The following is a 17,310-nucleotide window of genomic DNA, read 5'->3' on the forward strand; positions in this document are numbered from 1 at the left end:
CAGTCTTTTGCTGAAACACAGTACATTTAACATGCCGATTTCTATAAAAAGAATATTTTTAAATAAAGGGCAGAATTTCTTTATAAAATTTCAGTTCCAGAACATACAATGTATAAGTTTGTGAACAACATCTTTCTAATTTTAAATTTCATACAAATAACTAGCAAATGACTAAACAAAATTAAGTTTCAGTACAGTGATCCCCTCTTGTGGGACATTTCAACACAAAGAGAAGTGTACAACATACCTTCCCCTATTTCAGTGTCTGAGAGATCACTGTCACATACCTTCCCATTCGAACATCAGAGAGGGACCAATGTACCACTTACTTTCCCTTGTTTGAGTGTCTGAGAGGGACCAAAGTACCAAATACTTTCGCCCCTTGAGTGTCTGAGAGGGAAAAATGTACCATAAACCTTCTCATGTTTCAGTGTTTGAGAAAGACCAAAATACTGAATACCTTCACTTGTTTGTGTGTATGAGAGAGACCAATGTACTGAATACCTTCCATTGTTTGTGTGTATAAGAGAGACCAATGTACTGAATACCATCCATTGTTTGTGTGTATGAGAGAGAGCAATGTACTGAATACCCTCCATTGTTTATGTGTATGAGAGAGACCAATGTACTGAATACCTTCCATTGTTTGAATGTCTGAGAGAGACCAATGTACAGTGTACCTTCCTTTGTTTGAATGTCTGAGAGACCAATGTACCAGATACCATCCCCTGCTTGAGTATCTACAAGGGCCCAATGTACTGAATACCTTCCTTTTTTTGAATGTCTGAGGGACCCCAATGTACCAGATACCATCCCCTGTTTGAGTGTCTACAAGGGCCCAATGTACTGAATACCTTCCTTTTTTTGAATGTCTGAGGGACCCCAATGTACCAGATACCATCCCCTGTTTGAGTGTCTACAAGGGCCCAATGTACTGAATACCTTCCTTTTTTTGAATGTCTGAGGGACCCCAATGTACCAGATACCATCCCCTGTTTGAGTGTCTACAAGGGCCCAATGTACTGAATACCTTCGACAGTTTGAGTGGCAAAGAGAGATCACAGTACCACTTCCATTTCTTGAGAGTGAGAGAGACCAATGTACCAGATACATTCCTTGTTTTAGTGTCATTGTACTTCATACCTTCCCTTGTTTGAGTGTCTGAGATAGATCTCTCATTCTCTTTTTTAGCAGATTTGGCTCGAGGGTTTCATTCAGCTTGGACTTCATCTGGTTCCGCTCTTCATTCAGTTTCTCCTTCATTGACACATTCAAGTTCTGGAAGAAAGGTATACAAAGATGTATTCTACAACAGTATTATTCGTTTTCTTCTGCAATGGCATTTTCAAATTCAAGAACAGCAAAACACAGAATAAGTCATGAAATATGCTTACTACTAGGTGGTGAAGTGAAAACAGCAACTAGATTTGAAATAAAATATAAAATAACTTTGAAAATTTAGGATGTCACAAGCACATATCTGCATTTTAATTTTGGGTTGTTTGAAATTTCAAGGTAACACGTAAGATGTTGCTCCATGTTCTGTGTTAGCACTATGTAATCAATTTTCACAAAGTCATGGTGGTTTATCTTTCACAGTAAATATGTTGCAATATTTGTTAAAAAGGGAGGAGGGCTTATCATCAGATAAATATGGTATTTTGGTATTACTGAGAAGTGCTTTTTGAAAGGTTAATATGGTAATTCAGTGGATGTGATACATGAAAAAAATGCTAGGAACATAAACAGTTTACAAATAAAACAGATGATTACGCTATATTGTATGTAAGGGATATGACCATGGTTAGACTAAATTGTGTGTAAGGCATATAAGCATGGTTATGCCACATTATATGTAAGGCATATAAACATTGTTATGCTAAACTTTTCTACAGCATATTAACATGATTATGCTAAACTGTATGTAAGGCATATGAACATGGTTATGCTAAATTGTATGTAAGGCATATGAACATGGTTATGTTAACTGTAAGGCATATGAACATGGTTATGTTAACTGTAAGGCATATGAACATGGTTATGTTAACTGTAAGGCATATGAACATGGTTATGTTAACTGTAAGGCATATGAACATGGTTATGTTAACTATAAGGCATATGAACATGGTTATGTTAACTGTAAGGCATGTGAACATGGTTATGCTAAACTGTATGGCATATGAACATCGTTATGCTAAATTGTATCTATGGCATATGAGTAAGTTGTTGAAAAACCTGTGGAAAATCAAGTCAATTACAAGCAAGTTTTGACAAACCTTAGATGCTTCTAGCTGAGATGCAAGCTTTCTGATTTCATCCTCCTTTCTGTGGACCTCCATTGCTTTTTTCAGTGCTTCCTGGACTTTCTCTTTCTCAACCTGTAGCAGTCTCTCAAAGGCTTCTTTTTCAGCCTGAAAACGAACTCAATAACTTTTTTAAAAAGACTTTGATTGAGTTACAAATTTTAATAAACTTGGTGTTCCAAATGGCATGGATATTCACATGGATAGTGATCTCAAAAGATCAAGAATAAACCTCTCCGTAGATCCCAGATTCAATTGTAACAAGCAAATTCAGTGAGATAACATCATTACCCACTCTGCCACGGTAAGATCATAACAATCATGAAATAGGACTATGAACTTATGATACTACTCCAAAACTATTGGACAAACATCAAAGGCAACTAAATTTCATTGCCCTATATTAACAACAAAGGCAACTAAATTTCATTGCTCTATATTAACAACAAAGGCAACTAAATTTCATTGCTCTGTCTTAAAATCAAAGGTAACCAAATTTCATTGCCCTGTCTTATCATCAAAGGTAACCAAATTTCATTGCCCTGTCTTATCATCAAAGGTAACCAAATTTCATTGATCTATCTTATCATCAATGGTGACCAAATTGCATTGCCCTATCTTATCCTTAAAGGCAACCGAATTGCATTGCCCTACATTGCATTGCCCTATCTTACCACCAAAGGCAACAAAATTGCATTGCCCTGTCTAATCATTAAAGGTAACCAAACTGTATTGCCCTGTCTTATCATCAAAAGGTAACCAAATTTCACTGCCCTTTCTTACCATCAAAGGTAACCAAATTTCATTGCCCTATCTAATATGATCAAAAGTAACCAAAGTGTTTTAAAGAGTAGTAAAGGAAAATTGCAAAGAAAGGTTTAAATAGAACCTGATCAGTCACCTTGACCTTGCTGATAAACCTTGACTGTCAGACAAGATACGTCATCAAACTGAGAAGCATAAGTGTACCATGGTTCATCAGTCTGGCTTTCATCGTATAAAGTAGAGTGACGAGACAGTGTTTCCCTTTACCCTCATTTGTGCTTCAGAGACCCCTACATTTTTTATCTGACCCCATATCTGACACCAAGGGTTGTATTTTACTTAGCCTGACCCCCCAGTTCTGACACCAAGCGGAATTTGACTCTCAATCTTGTACCCCCAGAGGAAAAACTGAAAGATAATTGTAAAATACTGATCTGTGACCTTTAAGATCTTAAAAGTGCAATGCTGAATTTATCTCAAGTTTTCAAGTTAAAAAGTAGAAGGGCAAATGTGACTGTAACCTAAACTACTGACCAAGATGAAATGTATGACGCTGGTTAAATTAAATTTTATTTCTGTACTTAATGGGATGAAGAAATAAATATATTTATCATATAATAACTCTGTACCAATCAATAACGGACAAAAAAGTACAAATTTTAATAATTTCTGAAATTTGACCTCGATTTTATTGTTCAAAAGTTGCAAGAAAATATTGTCCAAGGAATAGTTTATGCTGATAACTTAGGCTGATGTCAAATCACAACAGATATCTGCACTGTTTTTAGGTCAAAATTATTGTCCATACCTACTCCAATCAGCTAAGATAAAATTTAAATAATAAATTTCTTGTCTGTAAAATTTCACCTTAGCTTTCTGCTCTGCATTACGAAGGGCATTTCTTAGCGTAGATGTTTCCAAGTCTTTTGTCTCAAGTCGATCCTGATGTTCTGTGTCCTGTTGGCGTGAGTGATGAAGCTGGTCATGAAGTGTTCTATTCAAATCTTCCTGGGCCCGCAACGAGTCCTGAAGCTCCATGAAGCGCTGTAATGAATCACCAATGAAAATAGACAGATATTAACATCTAGATTGCTATAGGAATAATTCAACCATGAAAATGGACAGATATTATCATCTATATATTGCCATGGGAATAAATAGCTTTGTTGTTGTTGTTGTGGGGTTTAGCGCCATTTTTCAGCACACGATAGGCTATACATGGCAGCCAGTATTAATGGTGGAGGAAGAACCCAGGAAAACCCCGGAAAGAACCAGCGACCCATGAGAAGCTACTGGCAAGCTTTCTCACATACCAACATTGTCCGAATCCAAGACTCGAACCCACACAAACAGAGGTGAGATGGCAGTGATCCATAATGGAGAGCGCTTTCGACCACGCGGCCACTTGGGGCCCCGGAATAAATAGCCCATGAAAATGGACAGATTTTACCATCAACAGATTGCTATAGGAATAATTCAACCATGAAAATGGACAGATTTTACCATCTATGGATTGCTATAGGAATAAATCACCTTTGAAAATGGACAGATTTTACTATATATAGATTGCTATAGCAATAATTCAACCATGAAAATGGACATATTACCATCTACAGGAAGCAACAGGAATAAATCACAAATGAAATGTACATGTATTACCACCAATGAAATGAACATTATTACCACCAATGAAACGGACATGTATTACCACCAATGAAATGGACATGTATTACCACCAATGAAATGGACATATATTACCAAGAAATGGACATATATTACCGAGAAATGGACATATATTACCACCTAGAAATGGACATATAGTACCGAGAAATGGACATATATTACCGAGAAATGGACATATATTACCACCTAGAAATGGACATATATTACCGAGAAATGGACATATATTACTGCCTAAAAATGGACATGTATTACCACCTAGAAATGGACATCTATTACCACCTAGAAATGGACATCTATTACTGCCTAGAAATGGATATTACCACCAAGAAATGGACATATATTACCACCAAGAAATGGACATCTATTACCACCAAGAAATGGACATCTATTACCACCAAGAAATGGACATATATTACCACCTAGAAATGGACATGTATTACCACCAAGAAATGGACATGTATAACCACCAAGAAATGGACATATATTACCACCTAGAAATGGACATCTATTACCACCTAGAAATGGATATTACCACCAAGAAATGGACAGTATTACCACCTAGAAATGGACATATATTACCACCTAGAAATGGACATGTATTACCACCAAGACATGGAATGTATTACCATCTAAAGGATACAACAGGAATAATAAATTTTAGTATCATTCAACAATATTACATTTTAAAATGTTATATTTGGGGTGGTAACAGAGTACCTTAAAGGTTGTTTTATATTGCATACCACAGCAAATCCTGTATACACTTTTCTATCTAGATCACATCATTTTTTAAAGCTCTAAATAAAATGCAGTATTGCTCCATCAAAATAAACTCCGGGCTGTCCTATTTAAACATACATGGTACCCAGGGAAGGCAGGGAACTTTTCTTTCATAGAGTTCATATTAAAATGATAAGAAAATTCTAAATTGCATCTATGGGTCAGTACCCCACATCAAAAGTGCCTTCCAAAGTTCCAGGTATGTACTACTGAAAAACCCTCAGGTTAGAAATATTTTTGACAAAGCAAGCACTGAACTGAAGCCTGTTTCATTCCTTATACAATTCTATTTTGTATCCCTTTCTTATGATTTGCAATTTAGCAAGAAAATTTATCTCATCCTTTGAGTCACTGTAAGTAGGTTAATTTGTTGGTGCCCAACAAGATACTTGAATCGTTTCTGTTTAGCCAGGGGTAATTTTAACAAAACAAGCCCTGGTCTTGTCTCAGGGATCTCAGTTACAATTGTTGGACCATTGTACATGGTGAAGATAAGATGCCATTAATTTTTTGGCATTATAACTCCTTATCTTATCCATGTGCATTTCATCAAACACACACACACACACACACACACAATCTCTCTTTAATAAGAATGCATTTCATCATGCACAAACAAAAATATCTTAAACAAGTACATTTCATCATGAACACATACTTACAAATATATTCTGTAAGTTCATTTCACCATGTACACACATAAACATCTTATACAAGTGCATGTCATCATGCACACACACATACAAATATCTTATACAAGTGCATGTCATCACACACACACACATACAAATATCTTATACAAGTGCATGTCATCACACACACATACAAATATCTTATACAAGTGCATTTCATCACACACATACAAATATCTTATACAAGTGGATTTCATCACACACACATACAAATATCTTATACAAGTGCATGTCATCATGCACACACGTACAAATATCTTATACATGTGGATTTCATCACACACATACAAATATTTTATACAAGTGCATGTCATCATGCACACACATACAAATATCTTATACATGTGGATTTCATCACACACACACACACACACACACACAAATATCTTATACATGTGGATTTCATCACACACACACATACAAATATCTTATACAAGTGCATGTCATCACACACACATACAAATATCTTATACAAGTGCATTTCATCACACATATACAAATATTTTATACAAGTGCATGTCATCATGCACACACATACAAATATCTTATACATGTGGATTTCATCACACACACACACACACACAAATATCTTATACAAGTGCATTTCATCACACACACGCATACAAACATCTTATATTAGTGTATTTCATCACACACATACACACACACACAAACATCTTATACAAGTACATTTCATCACACACACACCAATATCTTATATAAGTTCATTTCATCATACACACAAACATCTTATACATATGCATTTTATCACACACACACAAACATCTTATACATATGCATTTTATCACACACACACACACACACAAACATCTTATACAAGTGCATTTTATCACACACACAAACTTTTTATACAGGTGCATTTGCTCATGCACTTGTATAATGACTCTGCTATCAATTATATGAATGATGGTCTGACTCTAATATCAATTATATTACATGAATGATGGTCTGACTCTACTATCAATTATATTACATGAATGATGGTCTGACTCTACTATCAATTTTATTACATGAATGATGGTCTGACTCTACTATCAATTATATGAATGATGGTCTGACTCTAATATCAATTATATTACACGAATGATGGTCTACTATCAATTTTATTACATGAGTGATGGTCTGACTCTACTATCAATTATATGAATGATGGTCTGACTCTACTATCAATTTTATTACATGAATGATGGTCTGACTCTAATATCAATTATATGAATGATGGTCTGACTCTGCTATCAATTATATGAATGATGGTCTGACTCTACTATCAATTATATGAATGATGGTCTGACTCTAATATCAATTATATTACATGAATGATGGTCTGACTCTACTATCAATTTTATTACATGAATGATGGTCTGACTCTACTATCAATTATATGAATGATGGTCTGACTCTAATATCAATTATATTACACGAATGATGGTCTACTATCAATTTTATTACATGAGTGATGGTCTGACTCTACTATCAATTATATGAATGATGGTCTGACTCTACTATCAATTTTATTACATGAATGATGGTCTGACTCTACTATCAATTATATGAATGATGGTCTGACTCTAATATCAATTATATTACATGAATGCTGGTCTACTATCAATTTTATTACATGAGTGATGGTCTGACTGTACTATCAATTATATGAATGATGGTCTGATTCTATTTTCAATTTTATTACATGAATGATGGTCTGACTCAACAATCAATTATATTACATGAATGATGGTCTACCATCAATTTTATTACATGAGTGATGGTCTGACTGTACTTTCAATTATATGAATGATGGTCTGATTCTACTATCAATTTTATTACATGAATGATGGTCAACAATTAATTTTATTACATGAGTGATGGTCTGATTCAACTATCAATTTTATTACATGAATGATGGTCTGACTGCCATCAACTGTATGATTGATGGTCTACTATCAATTTTACTACATGAATGATGGTCTGACTCTACTATCAATTTTATTACATGAATGATGGTCTACTATCAATTTTATTACATGAGTGATGGTCTGACTCTACTATCAATTATATGAATGATGGTCTGACTCTAATATCAATTATATTACATGAATGATGGTCAACAATCAATTTTATTACATGAGTGATGGTCTGACTCTAATATAAATTTTATTACATGAGTGATGGTCTGACTCTAATATCAATTTTATTACATGAATGATGGTCAACAATCAATTTTATTACATGAGTGATGGTCTGACTCTAATATCAATTTTATTACATGAGTGATGGTCTGACTCTAATATCAATTTTATTACATGAGTGATGGTCTGACTCTAATATCAATTTTATTACATGAGTGATGGTCTGACTCTACTATCAATTTTATTAGATGACTGATGGTCTACTATCAAGTTTATTACATGAATGATGGTCTGAATCAACTATCAATTTTATTACATTAATGATGGTCTGACTCTGCTATCAATTATATGAATGATGGTCTACTATGAATTTTATTACATGAATGATGGTCTTACTCTGCTATCAATTATATGAATGATGGTCTACTATGAATTTTATTACATGAATGATGGTCTGACTCTGCTATCAATTATATGAATGATGGTCTACTATTAATTTTATTACATGATTGATGGTCTACTATCAATTTCATTACATGAGTGACTGTCACTCCATCAATTTTATTACATCAGTGATGGGCTGACTCTACAATCAATTTTAGCACATTTAAGGCAGCAATCCTTGTAAGCAATCACTATTCCTAAATAACAATTCAAAACCTATTCTTTAAAAAATCTGAAACTTTTCTTGTACTTTTGGTGTCATTTTAATTTTCATATAAATGTTTTTACCTTAAAAAGACTTTCTCCAAAACTTCCAAACTTTTCATTGTCTCCTCTTCATCAATACCTCTGAAACAATACAAAGTTAATTGCTTACCCTCTCCATTTCTCGAAATTTGCTAGCCTCGGTGTCAAGTACTGTCAGCTCTCCCTCAAGCTTTCTGATATGATGCTTCAACTCTTCCTTTTCAACCAGAAGTTCTTGAAACTCCTGTTGCTGGCGTGAACCTTTTGTCTGCACTTCACTCAGATACGTCTGAAGACCACCAACAATATCGTCCAGCTCTTCTCGCAAATCATCATTCTGTTCGATCTGATCTGAAATACCCAGCACATGCATTTAAAACTTGTACCTGGCGAATTAAGCCAGCTTCTAAAGGTGATGAGTCAATGAATTTTGAATAATACAGCCTATGAATCCCATATAATGAAGAATTCAGGCATCACACACATGATACTGAAAGAGTAATTTGCCATCTACACAACACCTAAGTATGTGGAATCTTCACCATGTGCCAAGTAAAACTATACATGTGAACTTCATTAAAATACTAGAATGATTAGCTATGTGTTCATCACTAAGTAACCTGTACACAACAATTTGATAGGCAGGATCTTAAACAGGAATGAAAATACTTACATTGGCAAAATATTTTAGGAAAAGATGAGTATTCAGGGAACATCACTCCTATAGCGACAATGAATACCAGAAATGAAACTCATCCAAATTTTGCTGAAACCCATCAATCCTTGGTAAAGTTATACCATGGAAACATGGTCAGGAGGATGACCAAGCAGGGGGCATAACTCTTGTAAATAAAGCAATCAAACACTGAAAAGTAAACTCAGTCAGGGTAACACCAATATTAAAAGACATGTTAAATTTGGTATAAATAAAAAAAAAACACTGATCAAGATATGCCATGGAAACAAAAGTCAGGAAGATGGACCATAACTGGATCAGGGGCCATAACTGGTAATGCAACTGTGGTATAGTGGAAATAAAACTCATTCATGGTCTAGTCAACATAAGCTGCATGCAAATTTTATCTGAAATTCAACAAACCATGTTAAAGTTAAGTTGCAAAAATGAATGTCAAAAAGATGGGCTATAAGGGGCTAAAGTTATTATGAATTAATCCACCAAACACTGGAAAATTGAACACAGTCCATGTTTCATCAATATGAAACAACATATACTAAATATGGATGAAATCCAACAATCCATGGTAAGCATTCCTGCTGAAACCAATCACTGGTCATACAAAATTCATCCAAAACCAATCATTGGTCATATAAAATTCATCCAAAACCAATCAATGGCCATATAAAATTCATCCAAAACCAATCATTGGTCATATACATTTTGTTTAAGGTAATATCAATATGAAGATGAATTCTAAATGCACTTGAAATGGAGCAATATTTTTAGTATTCCAAATTGACCTGAAATTCAGTGTTATGAGGATGCATTTTAAATTGACTTGAAATCCAGTCTTATAAAGATGCAATCTAAATTGTCTTGATATCCAGTCTTATAAAGATGCAATCTAAATTGACTTGAAATCCAGTCTTATAAAGATGCAATCTAAATTGACTTGATATCCAGTCTTATAAAGATGCAATCTAAATTGACTTGAAATCCAGTCTTATAAAGATGCAATCTAAATTGACTTGAAATACAGTCTTATAAAGATGCAATCTAAATTGACTTGAAATCCAGTCTTATAAAGATTCAATCTAAATTGACTTGAAATCCAGTCTTATAAAGATGCAATCTAAATTGACTTGAAATCCAGTCTTATAAAGATGCAATCTAAATTGACTTGAAATCCAGTCTTATAAAGATGCAATCTAAATTGTCTTGAAATCCAGTCTTATAAAGATGCAATCTAAATTGACTTGAAATCCAGTCTTATAAAGATGTAGTCTAAATTGACTTGAAATTCAGTCTGATAAAGATGCATTCTAAATTGATTTGAAATCCAGTCTTATAAAAATGCAGTCTAAATTGACCTGAGATCCAGCATTATGTTAATATTCTAAATTGACTTGAAATCCAGTGTCAATATTCTAAATTGACTTGAAATCCAGTCTTATACAAATGCAGTCTAAATTGACTTGAGATGCAGCGTTATGTTAATATTCTAAATTGACTTGAAATCCAGTCTTATAAAGATGCATTCTAAATTGACTTGAAATCCAGTCTTATAAAGACGCATTCTAAATTGACTTGAAATCCAGTCTTATAAAGATGCATTCTAAATTGACTTGAAATCCAGTCTTATAAAGATGTAGTCTAAATTGACTTGAAATTCAGTCTGATAAAGATGCATTCTAAATTGATTTGAAATCCAGTCTTATAAAAATGCAGTCTAAATTGACTTGAAATCCAGTCTTATAAAGATGTAGTCTAAATTGACTTGAAATCCAGTCTTATACAAATGCAGTCTAAATTGACTTGAGATGCAGCGTTATGTTAATATTCTAAATTGACTTGAAATCCAGTCTTATAAAGATGCATTCTAAATTGACTTGAAATCCAGTCTTATAAAGACGCATTCTAAATTGACTTGAAATCCAGTCTTATAAAGATGCATTCTAAATTGACTTGAAATCCAGTCTTATAAAGATGTAGTCTAAATTGACTTGAAATTCAGTCTGATAAAGATGCATTCTAAATTGATTTGAAATCCAGTCTTATAAAAATGCAGTCTAAATTGACTTGAAATCCAGTCTTATAAAGATGTAGTCTAAATTGACTTGAAATCCAGTCTTATAAAGATGTAGTCTAAATTGACTTGAAATCCAGTCTTATAAAGATGCAATCTAAATTGATTTGAAATCCAGTCTTATAAAGATGTAGTCTAAATTGACTTGAAATCCAGTCTTATAAAGATGTAGTCTAAATTGACTTGAAATTCAGTCTGATAAAGATGCATTCTAAATTGATTTGAAATCCAGTCTTATAAAAATGCAGTCTAAATTGACTTGAGATGCAGCGTTATGTTAATATTCTAAATTGACTTGAAATTCAGTCTGATAAAGATGCATTCTAAATTGATTTGAAATCCAGTCTTATACAAATGCAGTCTAAATTGACTTGAGATGCAGCGTTATGTTAATATTCTAAATTGACTTGAAATCCAGTCTTATAAAGATGCATTCTAAATTGACTTGAAATCCAGTCTTATAAAGACGCATTCTAAATTGACTTGAAATCCAGTCTTATAAAGATGCATTCTAAATTGACTTGAAATCCAGTCTTATAAAGATGTAGTCTAAATTGACTTGAAATTCAGTCTGATAAAGATGCATTCTAAATTGATTTGAAATCCAGTCTTATAAAAATGCAGTCTAAATTGACTTGAGATGCAGCATTATGTTAATATTCTAAATTGACTTGAAATCCAGTGTCAATATTCTAAATTGACTTGAAATCTAGTCTTATAAAGATGCATTCTAAATTGACTTGAAATCCAGTCTTATAAAGATGTAGTCTAAATTGACTTGAAATCCAGTCTTATAAAGATGCATTCTAAATTGACTTGAAATCCAGTCTTATAAAGACGCATTCTAAATTGACTTGAAATCCAGTCTTATAAAGATGCATTCTAAATTGACTTGAAATCCAGTCTTATAAAGATGTAGTCTAAATTGACTTGAAATTCAGTCTGATAAAGATGCATTCTAAATTGATTTGAAATCCAGTCTTATAAAAATGCAGTCTAAATTGACCTGAGATCCAGCATTATGTTAATATTCTAAATTGACTTGAAATCCAGTGTCAATATTCTAAATTGACTTGAAATCCAGTCTTATAAAAATGCAGTCTAAATTGACTTGAGATCCAGCGTTATGTTAATATTCTAAATTGACTTGAAATCCAGTGTCAATATTCTAAATTGACTTGAAATCTAGTCTTATAAAAATGCAGTCTAAATTGACTTGAGATCCAGCGTTATGTTAATATTCTAAATTGACTTGAAATCCAGTGTCAATATTCTAAATTGACTTGAAATCCAGTCTTATAAAGATGCAGTCTAAATTGACTTGAGATCCAACGTTATGTTTAGTAATGTTATGCTGAGTAAACCAAAGTTAGGAAGACAGCAATCAGGAACTATTACTCTTCAACACGATGTCGTAGTATGTTGGAAATCAAGCATATTCAAGGTCTCATCAAACCATGTGCCAAATTTGCTTGAAATCCAAATATTTTTGGTGAAGTTTAGCCATCATGTCACAGCTTTGACTTGACCATGCTGAGGCTACAAAGTGATCCTGTACCTTGCATTGGAGCAAATAAAACTATTGTAAAGGCCAAAATTAAAAAATGAATAAAAATCCACTTTCTAATAGAGTTATCATTTTCTGTATGTTTGGCTTACTGTATTGTTATTAAGCTGATACAAGGTAAAATATTTGGTATATCTTACACTAACCATTCTTTGTTGGCCACAAACAGATACAGATAACACAAGACTTTTGTGCTTATGCTTTTAGAAAAAAATGTGTGCTATACCATATTTGGATATTTACGATATATTTAATATGATAGGTATATGTTTCCAAATTAGGATGTAATGTCCTTATATGGGATGTTAAAAACTGAAGATGAAAACAGAATTAGTATCACATCATATGTAATTATAGCAGATATAGCAACAAGGCTTTGTTGGCCTCTATAAGTGGGGCCCTTCAATACATACAAGGCTTTGTTGGCCTCAATAAGTGTGGCCCTTCTATACATACAAGGCTTTGTTGACCTCAATAAGTGGGGCCCTTCAATACATACAAGGCTTTGTTGGCCTCAATAAGTGGGGCCCTTCTATACATACATGGCTTTGTTGGCCTCAATAAGTGGGGCCATTCTATACATACAAGGCTTTGCTGGCCTCAATAAGTTGGGCCCTTCTATACATACGTGGCTTTGTTGGCCTCTTTAAGTGGGGCCCTTCTAAAATACATGGCTTTGTTGGCTTCTATAAGTGGGACCCTTCTATAAATACAAGGCTTTGTTGGCCTCAGTAAGTGTGGCCTTCTATACATACATGGCTTTGTTGGCCTCTATAAGTGGGGCCCTTCTATAAATACATGGCTGTGTTGGCCTCAATAAGTGGGGCCCTTCTATACATACATGGCTTTGTTGGCCTCTATAAGTGGGGCCCTTCTATAAATGCATGGCTTTGTTGGCCTCAATAAGTGGGGCCCTTCTATACATACATGGCTTTGTTGGCCTCAATAAGTGGAGCCCTTCTATACATACATGGCTTTGTTGGCCTCCATAAGTGGGACTCTTCTATAAATACAAGGCTTTGTTGGCCTCAATAAGTGTGGCCTTCTATACATACATGGCTTTGTTGGCCTCTATAAGTGGGGCCCTTCTATAAATACATGGCTTTGTTGGCCTCTATAAGTGGGGCCCTTCTATACATACATGGCTTTGTTGGCCTCTATAAGTGGGGCCCTTCTATACATACATGGCTTTGTTGGCCTCAATAAGTGGGGCCTTTCTATACATACATGGCTTAGTTGGCCTCCATAAGTGGGGCCCTTCTATACATATAAGGCTTTGTTGGCCTCAATAAGTGGGGCCCTTCTATACATACATGGCTTTGTTAGCCTCAATAAGTGGGGCCCTTCTATACATACATGGCTTTGTTGGCCTCAATAAGTGGGGCCCTTCTATACATACATGGCTTTGTTGGCCTCAATAAGTCCTTCTATACATACATGGCTTTGGTGGCCTCTATAAGTGAGGCCCTTCTATACATACATGGCTTTGTTGGCCTCTATAAGTGGGGCCCTTCTATACATACATGGCTTTGTTGGCCTCAATAAGTAGGGCCCTTCTATACATACATGGCTTTGGTGGCCTCTATAAGTGGGGCCCTTCTATACATACATGGCTTTGTTGGCCTCTATAAGTGGGGCCCTTCTATACATACATGGCTTTGTTGGCCTCTATAAGTGGGGCCCTTCTATACATACATGGCTTTGTTGGCCTCAATAAGAGGGGCCCTTCTATACATACATGGCTTTGTTGGCCTCAATAAGTGGGGCCCTTCTATACATACATGGCTTTGTTGGCCTCTATAAGTGGGGCCCTTCTATAAATACATGGCTTTGTTGGCCTCAATAAGTGTGGCCCTTCTATACATACAAGGCTTTGTTGGCCTCAATAAGTGTAGCCTTCTATACATACATGGATTTGTTGGCCTCAATAGGTGTGGTCTTTTATACATAGAAAGATCTTTTGGCCTCAATATGTGGGTTTTTCTGACCTCAACATGTGGGCTCCTTCTATACAGACAAGACGTTTTGGCCTTCACATGTGGGTCTCTTCTATACAGAAAAGACTTTGTTTAACTCAACATGCAGGGCTCTTCTATACATACAAGGCTTTGATGGCTACAATATGTGGGGCTATTCTATACACACAAGGCTTTCTTGGCCTCAATATGTGAAGCCCTTCAATACATACAATGATTTCTTGGCCACAATAAGTGGAGCCATTCTAGAGACACAAGGCTTTCTTGGCCTCAATAAGTGGGGCCCTTCTATACATACAAGCCTTTTTTGACCTCAACATGTGGGTCCTTTCTATACATACAAGGCTTTCTTGGCCTCAACATGTGAGTCCCTCCTGTAAATACAAGGTGTTTTTGCCTCAACATATGGATCCTTTCTATGCATTCAAGGCTTTTTTTGCCTCAACATGTGGGTCCCTTCAATACATACAAGGATTTGTTGACCCCAACATTCAGGGCTCTTTTATATATACAAGTCCATTAGGCTGAAACTGAAAAAACTAAAAAAAATATTTATTATGACATACAAAAACTTAAAGTTTCACATAATTACATGGAACACATTTCTTCATTTTTTCACAGAATGACATGGAACACATATTTGCATAATTACATGGAACACGTATCATCACATAATGACAGGGAACACGTGTCTACACATAATGACATGGAACATGTCTTCACATAATGACATGGAACATGTCTTCACATAATGACATGGAACATGTGTCATCACATAATAACATGGAACACACATCTTCACATAATGATATGGAACATGTGTCATAACATAATGACATGAAACACGTTTTCACATAATGACATGGAACATGTGTCATCACATACTGACATGGAACACACATCTTCACATAATGATATGGAAAATGTGTCAAAACATAATGACATGGAACATGTGTCATCACATAATGACATGGAACACATGTTTTCACATAATGACATGGAACATGTGTCATCACATAATGACATGGAACACATGTATTCACATAATGACATGAAACATGTGTCATCATATAATGACATGGAACACATGTATTCACATAATGACATGGAACATGTGTCATCACATAATGACGTGAAACATGTGTCTTCACATAATGACATGGAACATGTGTCATTACATACTGACATGGAACACACATCTTCACATAATGATATGGAACATGTGTCATAACATGCTGACATGGAACACATGTATTCACATAATGACATGGAACATGTGTCATCACATACTGACATGGAACACATGTATTCACATAATGACATGAAACATGTGTCATCATATAATGACATGGAACACATGTTTTCACATAATGACATGCAACATGTGTCATCACATACTGACACGGAACACATGTCTTCACATAATGACATGGAACATGTGTCATCACATAATGACATGGAACACATCTTCACATAATGACATGGAACATGTGTCATCACATACTGACATGGAACACATGTCTTCACATAATGACATGAAACATGTGTCATCATATAATGACATGGAACACATGTATTCACATAATGACATGGAACATGTGTCATCACATAATGACATGGAACACATCTTCACATAATGACATGGAACATGTGTCATCACATACTGACATGGAACACATGTCTTCACATAATGACATGAAACATGTGTCATCATATAATGACATGGAACACATGTATTCACATAATGACATGGAACATGTGTCATCACATGCTGACATGGAACACATGTCTTCACATAATGACATGGAACATGTGTCATCACATACTGACATGGAACACATGTCTTCACATAATGACATGGAACATGTGTCATCACATACTGACATGGAAAACATGTCTTCACATAATGACATGAAACATGTGTCATCATATAATGACATGG

General features: G+C 34.7%; 1 protein-coding gene across 1 annotated transcript in view; it reads right to left on the reverse strand.

Moving 5' to 3' along the window:
* LOC149777730 (uncharacterized) overlaps nt 1–17,310 on the reverse strand; it is a 263,591-nt gene that overhangs the window by 168,407 nt on the left and 77,874 nt on the right. The window contains exons 14-17 of the mRNA XM_089938777.1: nt 9,191–9,411; nt 3,936–4,112; nt 2,277–2,411; nt 1,144–1,278 (exon numbers count right to left, since the gene is read on the reverse strand). Of these exons, the coding sequence (XP_089794903.1) occupies nt 1,144–1,278; nt 2,277–2,411; nt 3,936–4,112; nt 9,191–9,411 (668 nt within the window). The remainder of the gene's footprint in view (nt 1–1,143; nt 1,279–2,276; nt 2,412–3,935; nt 4,113–9,190; nt 9,412–17,310) is intronic.

This window comes from Sinohyriopsis cumingii, chromosome 17 (genome assembly GCF_028554795.1).
Source record: "Sinohyriopsis cumingii isolate HCF-2022 chromosome 17, ASM2855479v2, whole genome shotgun sequence".
NCBI lineage: Eukaryota > Metazoa > Mollusca > Bivalvia > Unionida > Unionidae > Sinohyriopsis > Sinohyriopsis cumingii.